This window comes from Tympanuchus pallidicinctus, unplaced genomic scaffold, assembly GCF_026119805.1.
Source record: "Tympanuchus pallidicinctus isolate F22 unplaced genomic scaffold, pur_lepc_1.0 scaffold22, whole genome shotgun sequence".
NCBI classification, from domain to species: domain Eukaryota; kingdom Metazoa; phylum Chordata; class Aves; order Galliformes; family Phasianidae; genus Tympanuchus; species Tympanuchus pallidicinctus.
In genome coordinates this window covers 18,939,174-18,965,614 of record NW_026294739.1, presented here as the reverse complement: position 1 = coordinate 18,965,614, position 26,441 = coordinate 18,939,174, and the positions used below count along the sequence as shown (strand labels likewise).

Here is a 26,441-nt window from a genome sequence, read left to right as displayed (position 1 = left end):
ATTTTGTGTTCCGGACACACAGCACTGTGAGTTGTTGTGCTTACATGGGCAAAACCTCCTGAAGATGCTCCATGGAAATCTTTGTTTTACAACTTACCTCTCTCACCATTAAAGTCCCTTCCCTTGAAATATTGCTAAACGTATCTGCATGGGAAGTCTCCAGACCGTGGGTTGTCACCATTCCCAGGTTGTATGGCTCATTGCTTCCAGGAATTCCTGTTGGTCTGAAGACAGAATAGAAAAGCATTAGTGACAGGCACCTCCTTAGCTAAACTAGATGAAAAATCTTCCAATTCAGTAATATTTCTGGACAGGGTAAGGCTTTCTATTGCACAAGAAGAAAAATTAGAAAACACAGCCATTTAAATGTCTGGAGAAATCACTGATGTGGTCAAAAATACAGGAATACAGCACCAGGTCAGGAAGATGGATTACTCCCACTGCTGTCAACTCAAGTCAAGCAGTGCACGGGGTACCCAACCCACCACAGGACAACTCTCACAAACAGAGGGTGGATCCTGGCCACCTGCTCTGAACACCAGACCAGAAGCTTCATGTTACCATGTCTGCATTACACACCCCGGCTCCGCCTCGCAGCTTTCCACCATCACTCAGGTGAAGATGTAGCCCTAGCCCATGAATTAGCCCCGAAGGCATCAGAGAGGGAGGCAGAAAATAATTACAGGTCCCTTGTGTTAAAAGACCCACTCTGAGAAAGAGAGCATCATTCTGAGGCTGTTACCACTCTGGCATGGAACACACCCTGTCATTTTCAGATGAGATTTCGAGAAGTAAGAATAAATCTTGCAGTGACAGGCAGACCTGGCTGCGGAGCTCCTTCCAGAAAGCTGCTTTGCAGCTGGCAATACACCAACGTTAATGAGGGTGCCTCTGCCACTCAAGCTGACACTGATAAGCATCAAGGCTTTGGTTTCCTCATTACTGCAGCAAAGCACTCCCTGTCGGTGGCTGATGCTGAGCGAGGCACCTGCACCTCTCCTCCAGCCCACCCACAGCTGGCCAAGCCTGACTCCAGCCAGACGTGCTCGTGGTAAGGACACAGTGACCCCACTCTGCCATGCCCTGGCTTTCTGTTGTAACCATGAGAGGTTGGTTCTAGCAGTAACATCAGGACAAATGGTCTGGAGGAGCAATTCACGGTGTGGGTTTGATATCAGTCCACTTGAGAGATTAACGGGCTGTTTAATGCACCTCTTCTGTGCAGAAACATCATCAATCTCCTCCACGGGACCCAGCTCTGAGATACGGAATGCTGGGAGCAGCTGAGTTTATTTTTGTGCTGGAAATTTACTCTCAAATGTGAAATTTTAGGACTACCTCAGAGCGAATGTCACACGCTGTGAGCTCCCACCATACCTTATGATTTTACGTTACTAACAGATGAGCAGATTACATACATTTCAAATACAACCATAAGCAAACGACAAGGCTCCTGGATTGCCCTGTGACAGCTGGTATGAAGGTGTTGCTGACACACCAGTTTCTTTGCATTTAAGAGCCACACACACCATCAGTTGTTTGCCATCAGTATGAATGCACTGTTCAGCACATCTTCACTCACATCACTTCATTGCAAACTCACAACGCAACACAAGACATCACACAACAGCACACCCTGCTTCCCCAGCACTTCAGTTTGCACCTCCTTCCTACTCTTTGCATTTCAATGCCACCAAAGAATGGGAAAACAACACGATTGTTCCACTTCCAGAGAAAAGAAAATTGTGGAAAAGGAGGCTATGTCAACTTTGAGAGCATGCTGTGAGTGAATGGAAGGTTCACGTAGCCCCAAATTCCCAAATTTCAGCAGCATGCATTCTGTAGGTCGCACTGCAAGAAAGCCCTGGACCTGAGTGAGAGCTGGCAGGTATAGCCTAGAGAAGAGAGAGCTGGAGGGAACCACCACAGGCTTCAATACAGAAAAGGTATCTGCAGAGGCAGAAGGAGTAAACTCCCTCCTGTATGCCAGAGAGAAAAGCAATGGGCTTTTTTTAAGCTGCATCACGGGAGACTGGATAATGTTGGAATAAAGAGCAGCAAAGTACTCAAGAAGGATGTTCAAGGAAGTGGAGGAGGGATTAAAGATGGGTTATATGGAGATCATTCAGAAAGAGCAGGAAATGAGATGATCTCTCCCAGCCATCTAATGAAACATACCAAACACAGGAAAAATAAAGCTTGTGTAGAAAAAACAACCAACTACATCTGGATTGAACTCATGTTAACGTTCCCTCTGAGAAATGAGTGCAAAACCAAGCATCCGCTTTCTTTCCCCTCCACACACAGCTGTGCAGCTGAGCCCCTAGATTCCTGCACAGCCTTACGTACAGAGCTGCTAACCTCTAGCTCACATGCCAAAGAGCACACCTGCCCCTGTTCAGACACAAGGGCTTGCACGTCAACGCACACCCCTGGGGCATGTTTGTGGATGGGACAGTGTGGATAGCACTGGGCTGGGGTGGACTTGGGGCACTCATCTCACTGCCACGTCTGTCATCCCATAAACCCAGCTGCAAAGCATTCGTGGGCATTTTCGTTCCTTGGGTTCAAACTCAAGGTGTTTCGTGGAAAGATGGCAGCGCAGATTAACCACTTCTGATTAAACTCTTCTGCATGCAGCCCTAAGCTCCCTTCGTGAACGTGCGACTGCCCACCCGACTGCTGCATAGTCATGGCATCTCATTGCCTCCTGCCTTTCTCTGATGAATTCTGACTTCTCTGCTTCTCCTGGAAGAAAGCTCCAACCCAGGAACATTAAGTGGATTCTTCATATCTCCCTGCTGCTACTGGTCCAGTCAAGGGATGGAGTATGGTACACCCCCATTGATTAGTAATCCACTTCAATTAGCAGGAGGAATGGAAATTGATCCACTAACATGCTAACAGGCCCCTCAAGCCTTCCCACCACTCTGCTCTGAATTCAGAAGTGCAGGGAATCAAACCCCTGCTGCCATGACCTGGAACAGCAACACATTGGTGGAGGAGCCTCAGTGAACTCAGTCTGCATGAAGGCAGCTGTGTCTTGTGTATGTCGATGCTATGCTTCCCTCCTCTTTCATCTAGTGAAATATTCAAAAGGAGAAGTGTCTGACAACCTACAACAGGGACACAAACGCTCTATTATAGCCTGCTGACTTTTTACTTTCAGCATTTTAGCCTGCACAGGGACTGAGCCAACAAGAGAAATCAATGACAAAAATCCCAGAACATTACGTGCTAATAATCCAGGCTCTAGTAGGTGGCACTGGTGAGGGTACCAAATACCATGCTTCGTTATGGCTTGATCTGGAGCAAGACCAGACCAAAGAGCAGGCAGAGCGTCAAGCAGGTCTGCAGGCAGGAACAGGCCTGGGATTGACTTGGAATACAAGTTCAGTGAATGCGCAGTTAGAAAATCCAGTTTTCTCCATTAAACGCTCTAATTCAGATGAGGAAAAAGACACATCTGAGCAAACCACCCTCTGAAACCATGATGCTGCTCCCAGTTCCAGCCACTGAACACCAGTGTGCTCTGATACATCCCATACCACAGCTACTGCTCCTCCACAGAAAGGCACAGTGCTGCAGTGCTACGATTTCCCCCAAAACAAAGAGCTTCTTACATGAGCCTTGGGATGTCACTGACAGGCACGGTCCCATCGTGTGTCTCATTTTCCCCATCTTCCTCCTCTTCTTCGCTGCTCTCCGACTCCTCGCTGGAGGAAGAGTAGTCTGTCACCTTCTTCAGAGGGCGATTGGTCTCTTCGATGCGCAGCTCCCTCAGTTCTTTGGCTAAGGCCGTCAGATCCTAAAGGGAATGGGGGGCAACAAAACAGGAAATCGACAGCTATTACGTCCGAAGTGAGAAGAAGGTCACACACATCTCTTCAAAAGCCAATGCTAACAGCACGAGCAACGAGAAATAGCTTTACAGAGTCATTACAAACATGAGACGAACGAAAGACAATGTTTGTAGCATGTAGCATTTATTAAACAAAACAAAACTGATTTATGCTCACTGAAAAATCAATAGCCAACCTCTTCTTTTTCTGTTTGGAACGTGTATGTGCATATAGATACACACACTTATATGTATATACACGACAAAATTATATTTGTTGGAAAAGGTGATGTTCAGTCACCATCATAGTAAACTGGAAAACGTCATTTCAAAGATTGGCATGGAGAATTTCCCCTGCAGGGTTTTCTCTTCCTTCAAACTTCTCAAAGAGAGCCCAGAATTGTATTTATTCTGTAATAAATGCATTTGGGAAGGAAGCAATGACAGCGTCTTCCATGGAGTGGTGCAATCCCCAAGTCAAGAGCTGCTTCAGTGAGGAGTCTCGGCTGCCAGGCGGCTGCGAGTCGCGGTGCGGGGCGCCCAGGGGAGCAGCCCGGCTCAGCGCAGCGCCCTGTGCAGCCAGACTTCTGAGTCATTGCTCTGAGTCAGCCACACACCAAAAAAAAAAAAAGAAAGAATAAATGCAATCGTTCAAAGGAAAAAATAAAACAAAAAATTCCTCAGCGGGAACCATTAAGCACTTTATGTGAGATGTGACAGCCTACAAGCTAGGGGAAAAAAAAGCCTCGAAGGGAGAAAAAGATGGGAGCAGTCTCAAAACCTAGCAGTAATTTTTCAGTTTACCATGACTTTGATGAGGCCTCAGACCCGACAGTCATATCAAATAGACACCGCTATTTAAAAACAAGGAACATTGCAGGCACCGTGTAGAAAATAGACTTTTTGTTATCTTACATGCTTTTATAGCAATGCAGGGGGAAGCAGTAGGGCAAAAAAGCATGAGAGCTCTAATTAGAATGGGTTAGAGTACTCTGTTGCACAAAACATGCACATGACGAACAAAGCATCGCGATTGTCAGTCTTACCATTTCTCCCTATATTAGTGACCGAGGTAGCCATCAGTGCATTCGGTCAGAGATAAAGGATTAGGGAGAAAGAAACTCATTGAAAAATACTAAATTCCACAATCGTTTTATGGCCACATTCTCTCGTTACTGCGCGCCACACATTTCCAGTTTACCGTTCCAGCTGGGCGACTACAGCAATATTAATTATGGTTGCAAAGGGAGCTCTTAAAATCTATCCCGTCGACACGTGGAGAGGACGATGAAAAGCTTCTATGGCTGAGATGGAAACCCAGTTTGTTTTTAATCATATTTTGCAAGCAATTTGTACTTGGCCGTTATAAAGGACGTAACAAGCTCTGCTGTGCCATTAGACCCCAAAGTGAAGCCCTCGTAGCTTCAAGTGGAGCAATCATTTATCCCCCGTTCTATACACATCAAACAAAATGCTTTACTGACATTTGAATTTGCTCTCGAGCCCCGCTGAATTGGGTCTGGGGCAAAGAACAGCTCTCAGAACCAAACCCTGACACTGGTGACAGAGCACCACGGGAGGTGCCCACCTTTGGTGGCGGTGGGACAGCGGGCCGCACCCCTGCATTCTGCTCCCAGTTGTGCCCTGTCCTGGGCACCCATGGGCCCTGGGAACCCAGACTGGGTTCTGGCCGTGTGTGAAGACACCTCTGCTGCTGTGTCAGCTGTGCTGGCCATACCAAGCCTGGCTTGCCCTCTCTCTCCAGCACTGAAGTTGTTTTCCACATGGCAAGAGAAGAAAAGTGAGGAGGAATGGACATCTTCTGTGCAAACATATTACTAAAATGCCTCATTTTACCTATGAGAAACTGCTCAGAAATTCAGTCCACACTAAAGTGTGTGGTGCTGGTTGATAACTAGGATTAAAGGTGTGCCTCAGAGCCTGCTGGCATAGAGGAGAGACCCCCAGGGACAACAGAGAGCCCCACAGCCACAGATATCAGCACACGAAAAAAGCTAATGACAGAAATTTAGGATCAACCTATGCAGCAGACACCCATAATGGATGTTATACATCTTGCAAATCCAAACGCTCCCTGTAACTTTAAAAAAAGGCTCTTTATCGTGATTAAAGGGAGAATGTGGTATTTAAAGAGTTTGTTTTTGATGCCAATATGTTTGGGATTGAAATACAGTCAAATCTGCAGTCATGACAACTAATTACTTTAATTAAGGCTGCAGCAGCTTCTAAGACATTATTGTTTCAGTGAAAATTTCAACAGCTTAACAACGCTGTCTGTTTAGAGTACAAATATGCCCTTTGTTGAGCACTTTCCTTTGCTTCGGATTAAAGCTTTTTCCACTTTGGAACGGACTTTAAGAGAAAAGTGTGTAAGAGCCTCTTAGAATTGCAGGCAGATCTGCTGCACTGTGGGAGTAGCACTAAGCCCTGCCCTGCATGGACGGACCATGAAAACTGCCTTTTGCACATTCCCCTGCTCCATGTGCACAGAGGCAGCTCCCTGCCTGCACAAGGGCAGTGCCTAGCCAGCTTGGTGCTGCACCCCAAATCCACCTGTGTGGCACCCCAGGCTGCACACAGAGCCTGATGTCCTCCAGGTGCCTCCTCCCAGAGCAGACCTTATCACCAAACAGGGTGGGATTGCTCAGAGTAAGGGTTGCACTCAGCAGCACCACAACACAAACGCACTGCCCCAAACCAAGCTCACCACCTCTGCAAGGCTGAAAAGCCAGGGTGTGCTGAAACCACGGACATACTCTTTGGTCATCATTAGGAGAGAGCCAAATATTTCTAAAATCAGCTTAATTAGTTCTTAATAACTAATTTGGAAGCTCTAATAGCAACAATACTCCCAAACAATACTATCAGAAAACTCATAGTTCCCAGTTAGAGCTTTGCCTCAGGATGGTTAATTCTTTGATGCTATCATGTTCTCTAGATAATGAGCACTTTGTAGGATTAAATGGCTTCTCCAAGTTGCTCTTGGACCAAAAACCATCTGACAATTAGAAATAAAGTGTTCTGTGGCTCCACATCTGTTTGAAATGTTATTATTGAAGGTGGCATAATATGTTAAGTTAGCAGTATCAGTGCTCTTTAATTACTTTTAATTGCAAAGATGTCTTTAGATTTAATATTTGCTGGAATCAAGTCAGATTGGTTTCCAAAATCATACAGCTCATTTAACTTGAATTTAGCATACATGCTGCCTTCCTCACACTGACTGACATGCTTTTTTCTCAAGAAAGCACCTCATTAAACATGAAGCATTGCTCATTTTTTATCCAGAAGAACAAGTTAACTAACCAGCACGCTCTCCTCCTCCTTTTGTATTATTTTTCTATCAGCTTAAAAGCTGATCTGCCATCCACACAGGGTAGAACACATTCAAACCGCCTTGCTAGTGATGCTCTGCATGGAGCAGAATCTGGCCCTCACTTCACATGATGGAGCTGCTGTAACGACCTGCTCTTTTAACAGGGCATCACTGTCTCACACTCCAAACACTTTTCCTTCCTTCCCTCTTTCCTTCCCTCCACCTTCTGTTATTTCTGAACACTCAGAAGAAAACCTCAATGTAGGAAGAATAAAGAAAGCACCCAAAACACTTCTCATGGGCTGGTGATAGCTGTGTCCCACCTACACCGCAGGCTGAGACTCCCAGCCAGTACAAACCACGACAGCTCCCTCACTCCCTCGATGCAGCTGATGGTCTGGTTTCTAACAGTGAATTATTCACCAGATTCTCTGCTCTGTTTTCCTCTACTTGCCAAGTGCCTTCGCTTGAATTGGGCCTAAATTGCGTTTCAAATATAGCTCAATCTGCCCACTGAACTCAGCGGGCTCTGGAGGGCTGTAGCTGGGAGCAGAATCTGACGTGCGGCTCAGTCTGTCCGGATCCCCTCCACTGACACAAGGAAACTCTGCTCTTGGTCTGTATAAAAATGCAGAACAACGGTAGCAGGAGCTGCTGAGAGCATGAAGGTTCACACAGACCTGGCCTCCACTCACACCATCTGCCAGTGGGTTCCGCACAGCCCGTGGGCAGGCAGGATGCACTGACAGCTCCATCCCCTCCCCGCAGGCAGGCTCGAGGTGCCCACCAACATCTCCAACCTGACCCAACTCATGGCATTATCACCTTTTTGAACGGCAGCACCAAGAAAACCCGGTTTGATATTAAGCGCTAGCTAGGCAACCTCGCATTGGCATGACCCGCTGAGAAAAGATATCACTAACCTCATCTATAGCTTTCTTATAGCTCTGTGAGTAAGGGAAGATTAATCAGCATCAGAGGAAACAGATCGGGACAGGAAAAAGCCAGAGGAAGGGCAAGCAGGTTAGAAATAAAATTAGAATTGTTAGCTCAACGCTGTGGAGTGTAAAGAAAGAACAACATCAGCAAAACATTAATACATGTTATAAAAGAGAAGCAGTAGAAATTCGTTTTGTTATTAGGCTGACTCTGAAGTTTTAAAATGCAACTGTCAACAACACGAAATCAAAAAGAAACACTTTGGATGAGATTTTGCTGGGCCTTTGCTAGCAGTAATGACACAGGAGTGTACCAGCAGTAAAGCAGTACCCAGCTGGTTTCTGAGCTGTGAAGGCTGTCAGGGCCGCTCACCCAGCCTTCCCGAGCAGGAGCATCCCTTGGGCCGCTGCAGGGCACCATGCAGTACGGAACACAACAATGTGCCAGAGGCAGACACTGGGCCCAATCTAGCAAAGCACTTAAGCATCTGTTCAGTTTGGAAACACAGGCTTAAGTGCTTTTCCCTAGACTTGGGTTCCTGATCAAACTCATGCACTCTCTTAAAGCATTCCAATCTCCCACAGGCTCTTGCCATACCGCCGCTTTCGAGTCTCTCAGCTGGAGGAGCAGTGGTATTAGCCTCTTTTTTGGGGTCCCCACAGCTGCACTACTGCACTGGCCGGACACCCGGCCAATCCAACTGGCAACATTCCTGCAGGGAATAAGTTAAGACTCACAGCGGGTCGGCTTGGTCGCGTCACATCTCGGTTGTCTTCCTGCTTGATCTTAGGGGGCTCGTGGGAGAGCACGGGAGAGCCTTCAGTTTTGACGTTTCCTGGGCAAAAGGGAAGCAAAGAGAGAGGGAAACTAAAACTCTGACAGGGATGCAAACTGCACACTGGCCAGGACACTGCCTGCTGCACATGCTGCTCCCAGCCCTGTGCAATGGTGGGCACAGGGGAGCTTCATCATCCTCCTGCTTGCACAAGGGCACTGCAGCCCCTCCTGAGCTATTCTATTGCCTGTTATGAGCAGGAAAACCATGGTAAAACTAGAAGACATCTCAAGCCTGGATCTCCTGCTAACGGGCACTTTCTACTCAACTAATGAAGTCTACCTGTCTTGCTTCTGTTTCAAAAAATCCCCCTGCTCCTCTCTGTCTGGCTGTTGCTGCAGTAAGTCTTCTCCCATCCCGCAACAAAATTAAAGCCCAGCTCTGTCTCCATGCACAGGCTGCTCTCAGCACTGCTGCCTTTCTTCTTGCTACCAAATTCACTCCACAAAAAACAAGGCGTGTGATAAATTAAAAGCTCTGCAGCACCTGACACTGCTAGGATATTATTCGTCACAGGATTCCTCATTAGCAAAAACTAAAACAAACAGAAAAGGACAATCAGTGATAAATTACTTTTACTGACTACCTAGAGAAGTGATTATTTCAACAAAAGACATGTCATCTTACAGTGAGGTCATAAAAAATTCAAAGCATGGATGCAACATTTGTTTTAATGCTCCTCTGTTCTGTGGTTTTATATTCCAGAGCTGTGACAAAAATGTAGATAAACGGGCTGTCTGTGCTGTAGCAACTCCTAGTGAGATTAAATGGAAGAGTAGAAAATCTTTAAGAATGGCTCCATGATGATAGGAAACAATTCAACTAGAAATATAAACCCAGTGTAAACACAGTTCCTTTCTGAAAGCATTTTAGGGAAAGCAGCTTCCAGGCTGATTTATTCCTCTGCTCCCACCTCACTCTTTGCACAAAGATGAAGATCAAAACCAAAGAAAGATACACCCATGCAATGTGGAAATGCATTCCCAAGAAACTGGCATGATCTGAACTTGGGTCAGTGAAGAGAGACAACCAGAACTCTTTTTTTTTTTCCATATTACAGCGCAAACATCATCTCCTCTTACACCAATTACTCATCAATGCAGTACTTTGGCAGAGCAAGGCAGCACCGCGCTCCCATCAGCATGCAGCAGTGCCTTCAGCAGCATCCAGGCAGAAGGCAGTGCTGGCATCTCCGTTTACAAGTTAGTCAAAGAAGTACATCAGAAATGAGGAATCCTTTGATTTTTTTAAGGGACATCTGACAGAAGAAGCCACCTCACCTCTGACTCTGTTGCGCTCGCTGGAGCCAGCCTGGGAGCCCGGCTGGGAGCCACCCTGGGAGCTGGGCTGGGAGCTAGGCGTGCTGGAGCTGGAGGAGCTGCCACTGCTGGTCCTCTGCAGAGGGCTCTCAATGATGGGCTCCGTCCTCCTCAGGTCTGGATTGCTGAGGGAGCACAAATAAGACTGCATCAGGGAGGCCACAGGGGCTTCGGCGCCGTCCCCAGCTGCCAGACAGTTGCACGGTCAGCAGATAGTTTTTCTGCTGGAGAAGACAGGGATGAAGTCTTCCCTTGTGCAACTACGGATCCTGTAAGCCCTACTGAAATCCATGGCAGCTTGAGAGACAGCAGAACAAGGGACCCAACACCTTTGCAGAGCTGAATCACAGCCACAAAGAAACAAACAACTAGAGCAGTTTTATATGCTTGCAAAAAATTCCAAGCTGCTTTGCTTCAAACTCCCCTTCAGCCCATACAAGTGCAATGCTGGAACTACCTGAATTAACTACCAATATCCAGAATAAAAGCAGGAATTTGCAAATGGCTGCTAGACAGCTATTTTTATCTGAAGCAAGTATCTCAAATTTGCAACAAGGCTGCAGATCACTTTTGCCACTTATGCACACTTTGGGAGTTTGATGGCTTCACTTCACACTTGCACAAGTTACCCACTTCAAGCATTTTCTTCCTCGATTTCTTTCCCCCCTGTGCACATACAGAAGTCTTGAAGAAAATGCCTCCTCGACACACAGTGACTAATATCTCTCATGGTATCAGAAGCCTTTAGGAAACTTAACTCTTATTTGGCACTGAGTTGACGCGTTTGTGCAGAGTTACGCAATTCGTTTTTATGTAATATTTCTGTTAAATGCTCTTATTATTCAAAGTCTCGTTAAAAATGTACAGAAAATTTTCTCCACTGAGTTCACTTACGACCTCGTGGACATACAAATCCCACTGTACTGCTGCCATGCTGTGCAGCACAGCTGCACTCAGAGCTCTGAACACGAAGAACAAAGCACGCAGTGTGTGCACACTGCATCGCTCAGAGCTTTCAGAGAATGACCAGAATGGTGCAAAACTGTTGGACTGTGCAAAGCCATCACTGGGTTGCTGGCAGAATCGTTTAGCATGAACAGTATATAAAATCACTGTCTGTCATTTTGTATCGACACGCATGCAGTACAGTGAGCAGAGCAAGAGCACATCCCTCTGCGCCTGGAAATGCCCCCCCAGTTGTTGCAACAGGGCAACAAAGAACAGAAAGCATATTTTTACAGCATTTACGTAGGAAGGTAATTAAGGAATTAAGAGCAAACAGAAGAGGTGTTCAGAAAGGGAAATTAGAGAAATGGTACTTTACTGCGAGAGAAATGAAATGTGAAAGCATTCCACTGAACGCTTAGTTTAATGGACAGGGCAGCATCCTAATCACTTTCAATTTTCATCAAACTGATGTCTTCCAGCTCATGCTGCACAGCTGGCATATCCTCAGCTCAATTAACTCACGAGATGGACTTGCAAACTTTGGCAATCAATGTATTACCTGCACCTACCAGGACCGGGATGGGGGGACTGTGGGAACATGAGGCGACCTTCAGCTTGACTTCTGCAAACTTATTTTTGCCTTCAATGCCATCCCATAATAGGACTACTCAATCCAATGTAACACCAGATTTTATGCTGTCCTTCAGGCAGCTTATTAAAAGAACAACGTTCTCAGGAAAACAAAATGCTTCAGCCTTGAGCAATAAACATGAATATCCATGATATGAATGCTTTTCTAATTTAAGAATAGAACAACAAAAAAGATACTTTAATCTCCTGCTACCCCTGCAAGCTACTCGAGGCTGCTGCTGGCAGGCTTGCTGATACACAATGCAGACTTTGAGCTCCATCATGCAGGGCTACATACAACACACTTATCCTGTTCAAGGTTTACAGATCTTGCAGATGCCCTGCAAATCAGAGCCAAGTTTTGCCATGACTAAGCCATGTTTTTTCAGTCCCATTCTGAGAAGAGCCTGTTAACTGCTCAGCTCATTAAACACGTTTGGGGACGGCTCTGCCGTGGATTTCCCTATCCTTCCTCAGTGCTGGGAGAGTGACCCTCCAGAATGTACTCCACAACGTACCTGAGCTAAATGTGGTAAGAGGAAGTGGGGAAGAAGCTTCAGAGTCTTCTCTGACCTTCTCAGTGACATTGCAATGTCATGGGCATGGGAGGTGGGAAAAGATCCGACTCCCAGAAAGCCAAATGGAATTTTTTCCTTGACCTATGCCTGAAGGTCCAGCTCTCAACAGGAAGTATTGGTGCCCGTTCTTTGGTCACATTCCTCAGTCATTACTTGTAAAAAGCTGATGAGTAAGAAATTATGGTATGTATTACTGTGATCTCCCCACTGGCTTGCAACTTCATTACAACTTGTCTTTGTAGGCAAGAAGTGATGCCTGGACAGCCCAATTCTTCTTCAACTCATTAGAATGGTCAAATTCCTGTTAGATTCAAAGCAACAGACACAGCATCCAGATACAAACCCTACAGTGCCTAGGAACATCTTACAGTTAGCTCAAAGGGAGAAAAACCCATGGGACTCTTATGCACGCACAGCTTTTAACACAACACACTGATGCAAACCTAGCTCACCACAGCTACAACAAAAATATTGCAAAACTCTTGTTTTCTGCTAGCTGGCCAAAGGAAAGCTGAAGCCCAGCAAGGATGCAGGCATCCTACCAGCACAGGGGGACCTGCCTGGGTGCTCAGCCAGGTGACTGCAGGAAGAACCAGCACAGGATCACCACTGTCTGTCACAGGTGCTGACCGTACCTTGCCCGGATGGGCTGGGAGCCCAGCCTGGGTCCTAGGGCACTGCCATTGCCTGGAGAGTTCTTCCTCGCCAGCGCCGGGGATATGGAAGTGGTTCGTTGAGGCACCTGGAAAGAAGGGAGACACTGATCACCAACCAAGGCCAGGGCAGGCTGCTGCTCACACATCCGAGAGACCGGCCTTCGGCATTTCCATAAGACCTCATTTATATCTGATTTCCCACTGGTTCAGTATTTACAGCAATTATGAACTATCAAGCTCTCAGCTCTGAGGCAGGCACTGCTTGAGCCAGAAGGGAGGTGCTGAGGAGCAGCACACTGCAGCCCTGCTGTCCCCCATAAGTGCCTCCTCCAGAAGCTGAACGCCATGCACGCACGTAGAGATGGTCTACACCTAACAAAACCAAGAAGTCACTTTGAAGGTAAAATTCAGACTTCAGCATTTTAGCACTCACAGTGGGGAATTTGGAGTCTCTCATTCAGATATAACAGGTGCCAGCAGGGAGAAAATGTCTGCTGGTGGACAAATGAGGATTGGTAGCAGAAAGGTCCAAACAGAGCCACCTAAGGCTCTCACTCCAACCTGACAGCCCCTTCTGCCAAGCAAAGCCTGCTGGCTGCCAGGTGCTCTAGGCATGACAGCTCATGGCAAACACAACCCCTGGAAGCCCCAACACAGCCTAGGTTTCGTACAGCTCCTAACCCCAGACACGTGGGCCAGGCCACCAATCCCCACATCTGGGAGCTCGGACATCACTATGGCATCACATGGAGTCACCCAGGTGCTGGAGGCCAGCAAGGAGAGGCACGGCAATACTCACCAGGTACAGGCAAGGCCAAGGGCTCAGCAAAAAGAATTGAGGATTTTTAAGGAGAACAGACATATAGTTATGTTAGACAAGCTAAGAAGACTTAGGGAGAGAGAGCTCTGTATGCTGCAGCACAACCAGCTACAACACATCCCATTAGAAAGCCACCTCTGCTCTGGACAGGTTACCTGGCAGTCAGGGCCCTGCAGCTTCTGTTACCTTCCTCTGAAGCATCCAGTCACAAACACTGGCAGAAACAAGACTCTGGACCACAGAGGCTGCCAGCCCCATTCACGTGGCAATCCTTTTGTTCCCAGTGAGAAACGCACCAAAGTGGTTTCAGCCAGTAAAACATGAAGCCAGACTCCTCGCAAGTATGAGTGCCAATGTGACAGCCCCAAGTGCGAAATGCCACTCAGCCTGGAGACCTTTCCACAGTCCCTACTTTCTCATCTCAGGGGAGATACACAGCGTGGTGTCCAAAACCAACCCCTTTCCACAGACCCCCTCAGCAGTGCATTACTGCAATCAGAAAAGATGCTGTTCTGAAAAGTCTGAAGGCGAAAGCAGCACCACACGCTGCTGTTTTCAATCTAGCCACTCTCTAGAGTGCTAGATTGAACTGCAAAGGACTTTTAAAAACTGGGTTAAAAACTTTAGTTACCCTTCTGCACTACTGAGGAGCAAGGCATGAGAAAATTGGAGCCGCTGGCTTGCTTTTCCTTTTGTCTCAGCACTGATGCACCTTACCCCCTGCTAGTACACAAAGCAGGAATGGTATTACTACCATACAACACACTGCCATAAATCCTTTGCACAGAGGCTTACCTGGTATCTGGTCTTTTGATGGAAGCCACTTGCTTGTTACAGAAAAACTGCCTCTCAATCACAGACAAACACTATCTGCCTCACTGTCACTTACCAATTTGTAATAATTTTTTCCTCTCAAAAAATCCTCCAGGCTAAGAGCTGATTAACTACAAGGGGAATTCTAACTGCCAAGTTGCAATTCATTCAAAATGAAGGTGTATAAACAATGCAATTGAAAAACTGAGCCAGAAGACTCTTAATTAAAGAGGTACTGCCAGATACTGCCATCATATCAATGAAGGTACAGAGCTGCTGGAGCCCTTACAAGTCTTCCATCAAATATTGATTGCAACAGGAGGCACGATGCTGGACCAAAAGGACCCTTCTTATTGAGCACGACAAATTTTATGATCCTACAATTCTATTTAAACAGAAGGTTGCCATTTTTTTTTTTCCTAGGGCAAGGAGAAATTGATTTGTTTTGGCCTTGGTCCGGGCTCGAGAACTTTCTTTGCTGGAGGGCAATGCTATTTTGCAGTGCTGTGCGCGCACCCAAAAGCAGCTCCCAATGTCTCCGCAGCTCATGCAAAATCTGCAGGGTCAATCCTTGCTGCAGACCCACAGGGGTGAGCTTGGCCAGAGGTGCTGAGCACAGCACCAAAGCACAGCTCCACCGGCTGGCAAAGAGGACTGGTGTCAGCCCAGTCCTGCAGGGACCAGCTCTGGGACGGCCTCTTTGATGTGCTGAAAGCGAGGAGCAATAGTGTTACCTTTGGTGGAATGTCTTCCTCCTGCCGTAACCAAGAACTTCGGTCAAACTTTTCAATGCGAGGGGGCAGAGGAGGGTTTTCTGAGGTGGGGTCCGAGTTCTGCCTTGGCATCTCAGTGCGGTGAGAGGTCACCGTCAGAGCCTCCTGAAACCCAGCCATCCCCTTTGCAGGCTGTTCATGCAGTGACTGAGACCCAGACAAGGAGCTTCCTTGGGATTTCACAGTGACCAGATGTGGAATCTAAGCACCAAGTCAAAACAGAACTATCAGTACAAAATGGAGAAAAAAAGCGGATCGAAAAGAGAAAAATCAAAAATGCGATTTTTAGGGAAAAAAAAAAAAATTGATTAGCACTTTGGATGCACTAAAAAAGCCCCCTTGGTTTGAGATCAGCACTGCCTTGGTTTCAGGAACTTCTGACTTACATCACTTCAATGCAAGAACTGTTAAAAATCATGCTCAGCATTTGGAAATGGGGAAATGCCGCAGTCAGAGCCACGTCTCAGCTCTGCACAGCAATGGAACACAGCATTTACTCACAGCAGCACTGAAGGAGTTCAGGCAGGGTGCCCCGGGCAGCTCACACACATGAAACAAGGCCATGCACGCCTTGGGCTGCACCCACCATGAGCCCAACGTCAAGCTCCTACCCCTGGTAACTCTAGGGTTGTGCTGATGATATTTGGCATGGAATTCCCTTATTAAGAATAATAATTAAAAAAAGAGAAACAATAGTAAATAATAGTTACAAAAAAAAAAAAAAGCTTCAGGAATTCTGAGGCATAAATGGCTTAAAAATAAATCTTGAGGCATGAGTTTCTATATGGCTACAAATCCCATCCCTTAGATCAGGTCTACAGATCTAAGGCTTATGAGTGAATGAAAGGAATGCTGACATCTGGTTTGGAAAATCAGAAACATTCACAGCATTTGAGTTTATGAAATCAGAGCTTCTTCCCAGAACCCTGTGATATCTACAAGGACTTCTTCCTCGCTACAGCAGATTTGTAATTAGCATTTCAGGGTAAGCGTGACATTGTTACATACATGCCTATTTGTGCATGGACATGCATGCACATGTGTACAGACACACATATTTACGTGGATCTCTGAGTTTCAAGCAGCTTTTTCACTGGTATTTTATTGTCAAACAAAAGCCTTTATAGCTGTTGACAATATTGGTCACGAAAAAAATCACCGAAAAATATTTCCAGGCTTGAAATTAGGAAATGTTTGGTTAATCAGAGACATTACTGAGAAGTCTGCAAAGCGGAGTTTTACCCACTTCCCAGTGTCTGTGATACATACAGAATGCATATTCATTGGAGAAGAAAGAGCTTTCCATTTAAGGGCTTTGCAGCATGTGTTTTGCTTGAAGTTGCTGCTGTACTGACTTACAGGAGCACATACTCCATGTAGATGGCCCTTTATTTCCACATTTTCCCATAGAAAGCCCACCTGAATGTGGAGGAAAGGCTCTGTACTCCCTGAAATGAGCCTGCTCAAGTCTGCACATCCGCGAGGGCACTTCCAGTGACCAACCCAGAGCCAGCACTGATGCTCCACCAACTTGCTGCAGAAGCCTACTAACAGACCTTGCAACTAGGGTAACTTAAAAGCATAATTCTCCTCCACTGTAATGGTCATGGTGATCTATGCCTTCTCCGGATGCGTTTGTGACTGATGTTAACTCAATGGAAAAAAGAAACAAAACCCCCAAATTGAAGTGACAAAGAAAGTAAAACCTCCTTCTGATGATGCCCAGCATCAAAATGCCCTGGGTTTTTGTACCAAGCACTGTGGTTTCAAAGCAGATTCAAAGAGGAAGAGAGCGACTGCTGCACTGGACCAGACCAGCAGTTCCTCTCAGTCCTCCAGCTTGTTTCTGGCAGTAACCAGGACCTGATGCTTCAAAGGAAGGTATTAACCAGCGTGATGTTTCTAACACATGAAGGTGACGAGGATCAACTCATGAATGCAGATGCTGCTCTACCTCACAAATACGCTTCAGGCTAAGACATCACAGAGCAAGACACTATTTTAACACTACGTTTCCTTTTACCTGATCGGCACCCCTGGCATCCTGGGTGCTGTATGGGCACCAGTCAGGGGAAGCACCATTACCTGCGGGTCCACGGGTCTGAGCAGGGGTGGGGTCCGCGCCGGCTGCACACTGCTAATACTAAAGGACTCTGAGCGAGGAGGCAGGTTGGGGTCTGAAATCCTGTTGGCCACCTTGTGTGGCATCGCCGGCGAGCTCTGACGGTTGAGTCGGGAGCGCTCCTCCACCTGCAGCAGGAGGGGTGACACTGAGTGGTTATTTGATGAACTGGGGTTGCTTGGTTGGTATGAAAAACTCATCTTTGATTTGAAGAAACGGTTGTATGGGGTACTGGGTTTTTATACGGGCACACACTGGGGTCCCCGTGGTCTTGCTACGTTCACCTGAAGCTGAACACAGCTCAGCTCCCATAAGCTGCTAGTGCAGGCAATCAATACCACCAGGAAACCAAAAAAGGAACCTTCAGCTTCTAAAAGGCAAGGAAGTCCCATAAAGAGCCATTTTAAACTGAAAGCTGAGGTATGCCAATGTATAGGAAGCTCTTTACTCTTCAGATATATCCGGGTACTGTACGATTAGGGGACTCCTGATACCCAGCAGATTGTGCAGATAATGCATTTTAAAGACTCCAAAATGACTATTTGTATTTCATGCGCATAATTCATTTCTGAGTGTGGAATGGAAAATTAAAGCTCCAGGACGAGGCAGCACGCCTCAGAGAAGCGTTTCCACATTTGTTTCTTATTTCTTCTTCAATGTATCTGTAAGCCAGGGGACCCTTTTCCTTCAATACTATGAGCACCACGAGGACTGCTTCTGTTTGATCTGAATAGAAAAATAAGCACAGCAGCCAGAAAATGGCTGGCTTTGATCTGAATTTACTGTCATGTACAGAAGGAAAAAACCCTTCACTACAGATACAGAAATAAAAACAAAGCCCAGTGCTCTCAGCAAATCTAAATGGAAACACGATGTCTTTGGGTAGCCCAGATAAGTGTGCAATCTGGGTAATGCCACAATTAGACCATATGCACTGATATTCATACACTGTATGCTATGCAGAATTTTTGATTCCTCAACCAGAGATCTGATGTATAGTTTCATTTACATGCCATTAATGTGTTAAATACCCTTAGCATGTCTTAATTATCTTAATTACAATGTCATGTTGAAAAGCGATCCACGGAACAAGTTAGCTCGGAAAGAATCAAGGCTCTTCTCTAAGCAAATATTCATGAAGCAAAAAGGAGAACTATATATTGATAAAATGAATCTCTTCCTCTTTCAAATGCCAGGCGGGAGAAAGAGTAAAATTCAGGTAAAAGGTGTTATAGATTCTTTCTTTCCTAGCTCTCTGTGACCAGCTGGGCCATGCCTGTATCCCAAGAGGACATCACAGCCCATCTACAGTCAGAGGCTGGGCACAGCTCAGTTCAGTGATGCCCATGGGAGAAGACACAAAGACAGCAGAGTAGAGTGAAAAGGAGAACTTCCTCTGAACAAGGGAGCAGCAGCATGAATGCTGGGCTGAAGGCTCAGTCCAGCAATCTGCTTATCAGCCAATCTTGGCACAAACAACAACAGCTGAAGACAGTGCCATTGGTATGTCCTCTGGCTGCTTGCAGGAGCTCTCCAGCAGAATGCCAAGCCATAATGTGTGGCTGATTTTGGAGGACTTCAGAGCTTGTATGGGGGAGAAGGCAGGAGAGTAATGAAATGGAGAGGACTGTGTACCAGGAAGGAGAAAGGCGCTTGGTTTTCCCACTGCCAAGCCTCCTTGACAGCACTTTGTTTCACTAGCTCAGCGGATGAAGCTCTTGGGACTCTCCAGTTGTGTTGTATGGAGCTTTATCAATTTCACCATTAAGCAGAGGGAGAAAAAAGCATCATTCTGCAGTGCTGAGCTCTGTAGGAATTCATCATCAGTCCAGTTCCAGCTATCTCCTGTACTCAAGATCCTTGCCCTAGTAGCTGTTGCGCAGGCCCCAGTGGAAGCTGTTGTTTTAACATGCAGCTTCAAAGCATGAGAAGAATAAAAGCCACAGGGACAGATGGAGGAGCTCAGGCATGCTGGCTTGCTGCAGAGAACAGCCTGGCTTGTGCTGGGCCCCTAAAGACTGTGTAGTGGGAAAGCACTGCAGGGCAGGCCACTGCTTGGAAAATGTCTGACTGAACGTGTCCCCCTTATGCATGGCCATGCACGGCATGTATTGGCCCAAACCTGCCCTGCAGCTGAACATGCTGCAAGTACTCTGTCACTGAGAAACCAACTATCTGCACCACTTTGATCAGCAAATGCTCGCCCGTAACAGAGCAGTCAGTAATGGAGACAGATGCTGATTAAAGTAACACTGCTTACAGTGCTGATATGATGTCCCTGGCTGGATCATCAGAGGGTCCCAACATGATGTCTGAAATGGCCCAGCTAGTCCTCAATTACAAGAGTTTTGTGTGGGTAAGCAGGCCAGGCCTGGGACAGAACTCAAGCCACATCCCAAGTTAATTTCCAGTGGATAATCCTTCACATCTGCAAGAAGAAGGGATGACAGCAGATGAGGATGTGCATCCATGCATGGCGGTGAAGACTACTTGATCAGACTGTTTTGTCTGGCACAAAAAGGAGAATCTCTTGGATGTGTATTATGGATAAATGACTATATGAGCGAGAAGCAGGAAAAATGGATGAGTCCATGGCAAGAGAACTCAGATGTAGTGATCAGGCTCCTGAGAGAGAAGACTTGAGAAGAAAGATCACAAAAACAAGGGAGATATAGGATCACGATCATCAGTGAATATCTCAACAAGCTCCCTGGAGCCTCCAGAAATCACTCCTGGCACAGGAAACAGCTTGCAGACTCCTTCTTCAACTTCTCCCATCCAAACAACCTGACATGAAGAACACTTGCTGGCCATTTATAGGGTGACATCCCACCTGCTGCAAAGCCCCTAGCAAGTTGTGCCAAGGCTGCTACCACTGCCTCTGTGTCCACCTGGATTCATACCACTCAGGTTGGTCAGACTGGCAGAAACACAAGCAGAGAGAAATTACACTGAAGAAGTCTGCCTTGATGTGGTGGTTTGCTGTGTAGGTATACAGATGAGATTGCCTGTTTCCAGACTTGTCTTGTCCCTGTTCCAATAGGAATCAAATATTTCTGTTACATTAGCACGTATGGATTGGGTACCAGAACAGCTCAACTACAGCAGCCACCACAGTATGCAGGTATCAGCACAAGATGGACTTGAGTACAGCCAGTAAGAAAGCCACTTTAACACAAACAGCAAAGTAGCTTAACAGTGCTAAAACTGGGAGCATATGAAGTAGATAAAACAGGGTATGGAGGATGGAGGAGTAGTTTTGGGAAGTTCCCAAGGGTGCTGCATCAAGGCAGTACACCAAACTACTGCTCCCAAGAGCCTAAAGATGGCACAATCGTTGCTTTGAGCATTTCACCGCAACTGGACAGAATGACACAGGCAAAGAACAAATGGTTGAGACAGCTAATTGGTGGAAGCTGGAGATGTTCCAGCACAACGGGAAACCTTGTCATTCCTATGATTTCAGCAAAGGGCACGAGGCACTCTCTAACACTCCTGTTGGCATTGCAGTTCCCAATGCCCCACTTCAAGTGATGACATCAAAAAACAGCAACTCACCCACAGAATAAAAGAAATGGGCCCTGGTGTTTGAAATTGAAAGCCAAACCCAACACTTTTCTCCTTCATCATGGAAAAAGATTCCTCTTTATAAATCTTTGTAATAGTTTCAATGACAGTGCCAGAGGTACACTTCAGTAATGTTCCAGATGATTTATGTAAAACTGGGCAAGGAAGGACAGAGTTTATTCTCTTTTTTTTCCTGCCTTCTACTTACTCTTAACACTACTGTGGATGAAGAAGATCCCCTGCTCTGCAGAAAGCTGCAGAAGCACCACCAAGGTGGAAGTCTCTCCTGCTGGAGGCATTTCAGTGCCGTGCTGTATGGCACATCTGGCCTTAGGCAGGAATGTTTTGACCACCTACCAAATCCCTTCTTCCACATGAAAGGCTGCAGAATAATCCTGCAATTCTGTGAAAATATGTTTGGTTGCAATCAAAAGACTCTGAACACTGAATCAGAAGGGAATGAAGAAGAAACCAAAGGGAGCACGAAGAGGAGAAAAGAGTTCTCAAAACCCCATTAATTCTGCCAAGACCAAAGAGTGCCAGACTTTTGGCAGCACAGCAGTGGCCCTGCTCAGTAGGAAGAATGGGTGAATTATCAAACGACCTTTTTGTGGAGGAGGAGAGTTACAAAATTAAACCAACTAAACCCAAAGAATTCTAGAAAAATTAAAAACAAGAGTGGGCACCCGTCTTAATGGAGCCACCACAAAGAGATTAAGGAGAAAGGAAATGTTCGCGTGTGATTCTGACACTGCACTGCAGACAATGCACGTCTTCATCTTTTCAAGACGATTCAGTCAGGCAATAATTAATATTCAAGATCTCACAATGGTTATAACAATTCTGTCTTTTTGATGGGGAGAAAATCAGCATTGTGGCTTCTATTCCTGAAAATCACAAAAGAGCAATCCCTAGAGATAAAGCCCTCAGCATGAGAGAAAAAGCTGTCTGTTCTCTGATTATGGGAAGCTGAATTAGCACTCTGAGTGCACCCACAACCACCTCTCAGCACTGGCCAGCAGCTGCCCCTTCTCAGGCAAACACAGGAGCTACAACAGCTGCCCAGGCTTCTTGCTGGCATGTACCCATGTACCTATGGCTGAATCTCTCAAGGAGACTTCGTCTTCTTGTACACCGTCATGGAAAAATCTCTTACCCAGCACAGTGCTAGGTAAGAATCCAACTGCAAGCACGACTCGCACTCTTTGCTTGTGCCTACCTCCTTGGCCCACGCTGGTTTCTCGCTGGCATTTATCCCTTCTTTGTAATGGTAGAGTGGTTTCTTCTCCGCTGGTCTCTGGTCCTGCCGCTGCTGCTGCTGCTGCTGCTGCAGGGACACCAGGTAGTCCCGCTCCTGTTGGAGCTGCCTCTGCAGCCGCTCTGCTTGCCTCTGCTCCTCCAGCTGCTTGCGCTTATACTCCTACCCAGAAGAAAGCACAGTGACATGGCTGCATGGTGCCCAGCCAGCGTGTCGATGCGGGACAGCAAACCGCAGGTTTATCTTTGGGTAGAAAGCTGGGCCCAAGCATCTGAAAAGCTGTTTTCTTGCAAAGCCCTTTAAATCCAAAGACTCTGGAGGGTGGGCTGTAAAGCATCCCAGAGAAGAGACAGGTCAGAGGACACAGCCAACAAATCCGGAGTTTTAAACCCTGCATGGGACTTTGCATTTAGCGTATCTCTCTGCCTCCATTTTCTACATGGGAACAGAAAGTGGTAGTGCTGCATCACCAGAAAAACCTTGCACAACCTGCTGATGGCTCCAACACCTACACAAAACCTGTGCAACTCTCTGCCACACAGCAGCATGACCAGGGACCTGGGCAACCTCCTCCAGCAGGGTCAGGTGCTGCTCATGGGCCACCCAAGTCCCTCAGTGGCTGCAGCACTCTTCAGAGAAGGTGGGAGGCACCTCAGAGATTGCAGCTTTTGACAGCCTACAGCTGTGCCTTGAGGCACATGGAAAGTTGGTCTGCAGAGGGACATTAGTGCCAAGCTGCTGGGGGAGACTTCCAATCTACGTCAGAAACACGAGGTCAGCATGGACATCCCTCTGCCAATCCCAAACAGAAGCCAATTAGATAAAATAACTTGCTCACAGGGCTTATAAATTACCATTGATTTTGCCCAGATTTTTCTGGATGAGGAGAACAAAGGATCAATGCAATGAGGTGCCAAATACCATTAGTTCATAAAAACCCCAGCCAAAGCTGGGTCTATGGAGCACTTTGTAGGACTAATTTATTGTTGGTGTCAATGGCAGCACAGCAGAGCCAACAGTATGATCTTCCTGAATCCCCACAGCTCCGTAAGGTTTGATGACTAAATCATTAACAACTTTTGAAAAGGCCTTTTTAAAAAGCACAGGCTTGTGTGAGGGTTTTGCTTTTCCCTACGTAAATTCAATAGGGGGACAAACAATAATCCACATAGATTAAAAGTAAACACAGTGAGAGTATAACGGCTAATGGCAATTTAAAAGAATTGTTCCAAAAAATAATTAAACAACAGAAAATGTCACGAGAGGGACTGCACGGTGTTCCTGCAAGGGAATTAAGATAGAAGCATTCACACAAAACATTAAAACCCACATCACAGCGTGGGTTTGCCCGGTGCAGTTATCTTACAGCTCCATCATACTCCAGCATGCTGCTAACAGCCATAAACGTGGTGGGGAAACAAATAGGGCCATGCTGCATCCAGGCCTGCTCCTCTGAGGGAGGCCAAAGGCACGTGGGGACACGGGGAGCTTGGCATGCTGGTGTGGGGCTGGAGGGGTGGTTGTATGCTTGTCACAGCTTGCTGGTCCACGCCTCAGCATGGTGGGAGGCATGCAGGGGGTGTGAGTGCATGCGGGCAGGAAGCATTGAGCAGGGACGGGGTGTCCCATTTACCAGAAGTAGTGCTTGCTCCTGCAACAACTGCTGCTGCAGGATCTCTAACTGTCTCTGCTCCTCCTCTAACTGTCGCCTGATGTACTCCTGGAGGTATGGCAGCAAGGATCAAAGAAAAAAGAGAGAGAAGGTGAAAGAGGCAGTGTTTTGCAAGAGGAAAAGCAATGTGGTGGGCACCCAAATCCATCCCACCCACGTGCTGGCACTGATTGACCAGACTGGGTACCCTCAGCCGTGCCCAAAGAGCCCAGGGGCTTCTGAGGGCAATGAGCTAAAACTGCTTGGAAATGGCCAACATTCACAGTGGGCAGTGCAGAACCCCACCTGGGGACAGGAGGGTGGGAAAACCCCTCACCAAGCATCCCCAACCTGCAGGCAGACAAGTGGATCCGCACAGAAACCAATTAGGACAGCAGGAAGCGACGCGCACAGCGCTAACAATTAAACCATTTCCTCTCCAGTGATGAAAGCGGGGACGAAACAGGAGTGCTCGTGAGAAGACGGGCCTTTTTCCCATTGCAGCAAGAGGCACTGAGGGTGAGGGCCCACATTACCTGCTCGTGCTCGGCACGCCGCCGCTCCTCCTCCCTCCTCATCTGCTCCTCGTAGTGCCGCCGCTGCTCCCGCTCCTGCTGCTTGCGCAGCTCCTTCTCCCGCCGCTGCTGCTGTAGGGGCAAAGGGCACAGGTCAGCCACCAACACGGGTGTCCCCTCACCTCACAGCCCCACAAAGCCACTCCCGAGGTTTGGGGGGGATGCTAGGAAGGCATCATGTCCCTCATATGCTTGCTGAGACCAAAACCAAACACGCAGAAGATCCAAAATCCAACGGTTTTTCTCTTTTCTTGATTCTTATCTGCCAGTCATGCTATCTGCTAAGGAAAAGAAGGCTCTTGACTGAGTCATTGAAGATCAAGCTAGTTTTTATGACAAGGGCTCACACACTTACAGCCTCTTCCCCTGCAATCAATATGGCTCTGCAAGGACTTACTGCTCCAGTCTGGACACAATGCTGCTTGCAAGGGGGGGAAGGGCACGCTCATCACATGCCCATACTGAAAATAATTAGCTAGCAACAGGCTGAATCATTTGCAATCACAAAACAAGTGCAACGGGGGCTTACCCTGCTCCTGTCCATCTCCTGGCCCATGATCCCTCTTCTTTGGCTCTGTCGTGTCCAACCCAACAACAATATGGTGATGACAATCTACCACCTGCTCCCATGCTTCTGATGTGAACTGCATGGGGAGGATGGACTTCTCCTTACTTCAGAGGTACCAAGAGTGTGACTCATGATTTTTCTCCCCTTCAAGGCATCCCTCCAAGGCTGCAGCTCAGGGACCCCCAGACTGCTCTCTTCAGGGATTTGGGAGCCACAGGCATGCTCCAGCCACCAAAGCAGCAGGCAGCTCTGCATGGCCACAGCCAGCTCATCAGCAGAGGGCACTCAAATGCAACCAGCAGCTGCCAGGGACTGTGGCCTCATAGCTCCTCCTCTGGGTGCAGAGACAGACATGCAGTGCTCATGGGGAAGCAACCCACAGAAGCATGGACCAAGGCCTTGTTTCTCCCTTTTATATTTCTTTTTCTGCTCAGACATTCTTGCTGCTGCGTGTTGGCAGACTGCAGAGTCGAGGAAGGTATCGGAGTGATTTAAATGCTGCATGATGGCTACATCACACGGATGTAGAACAGGCAGCTGGCTGCAGAAGCTCTGCCCAAGGAGCTGGCTGAGCTCTCTGGAGGTGAAAATGCATATAGTTTAAATTGCTGATAAGCAGTAAACCTGCACTGTCAATATACGAAGATTTGGTATCTATTACCTACAGATATACAGACATCTACGCATCTATCTAGATACGTATCTCCATAGATATACAGATATCTACAACAAGAATACACCCACATTACAAAATATGAAAGAGCCACTGCCTGTGTCACACCTTTCCATCCACAGGTAACACCCACAGGGATCCTGCAATCTGATGATTGCCTCCAGCTTAACACGAGAGCTGCAGCACAGCATTAGTTGCCATCCATGGCCACAGTCATCAGTGCTGCTTAACTCGCTGCAGGGAAAGAAAATTGCACTCAACCTGAAATAACCTGCCAGCTCCAGACTCCTGCGTGTCCCACGCCACGCACGTTGTCACACTGCCCACGGGATGCATGTGTTACTCTGTGCGTACGCATGTCCTCGTTGAGAGCAGTGCTGACATATGTCTGCTTTGATTCTTCGAGCTCTATATTCAAAATGAGATGAGCTGGATGAAGCAGTGACAAATGGGATTTCCCAGCTTTGCCAGCTCTGGCCTGACTCGGATGAGAGCTGGGAAGGTCGCAGCTCCCATGCACTCAGACAGCCCCCAGGAG

At 47.1% G+C, this 26,441-nt stretch overlaps 1 protein-coding gene across 5 annotated transcripts in view; it reads right to left on the bottom strand.

Moving 5' to 3' along the window:
• The window catches only part of TNIK (TRAF2 and NCK interacting kinase), a 138,679-nt gene that overhangs the window by 13,834 nt on the left and 98,404 nt on the right, over positions 1-26,441 (bottom strand). For 2 of the 5 annotated variants that reach the window (XM_052685233.1, XM_052685230.1), the window contains exons 13-22: positions 24,624-24,734; positions 24,070-24,156; positions 22,398-22,598; positions 17,575-17,739; positions 15,451-15,690; positions 13,063-13,169; positions 10,233-10,396; positions 8,855-8,952; positions 3,624-3,808; positions 98-224 (exon numbers count right to left, since the gene is read on the bottom strand). In XM_052685233.1, the coding sequence (XP_052541193.1) occupies positions 98-224; positions 3,624-3,808; positions 8,855-8,952; positions 10,233-10,396; positions 13,063-13,169; positions 15,451-15,690; positions 17,575-17,739; positions 22,398-22,598; positions 24,070-24,156; positions 24,624-24,734 (1,485 nt within the window). The remainder of the gene's footprint in view (positions 1-97; positions 225-3,623; positions 3,809-8,854; positions 8,953-10,232; positions 10,397-13,062; positions 13,170-15,450; positions 15,691-17,574; positions 17,740-22,397; positions 22,599-24,069; positions 24,157-24,623; positions 24,735-26,441) is intronic. The other 3 variants (XM_052685231.1, XM_052685232.1, XM_052685234.1) reach the window with 3 other exon arrangements.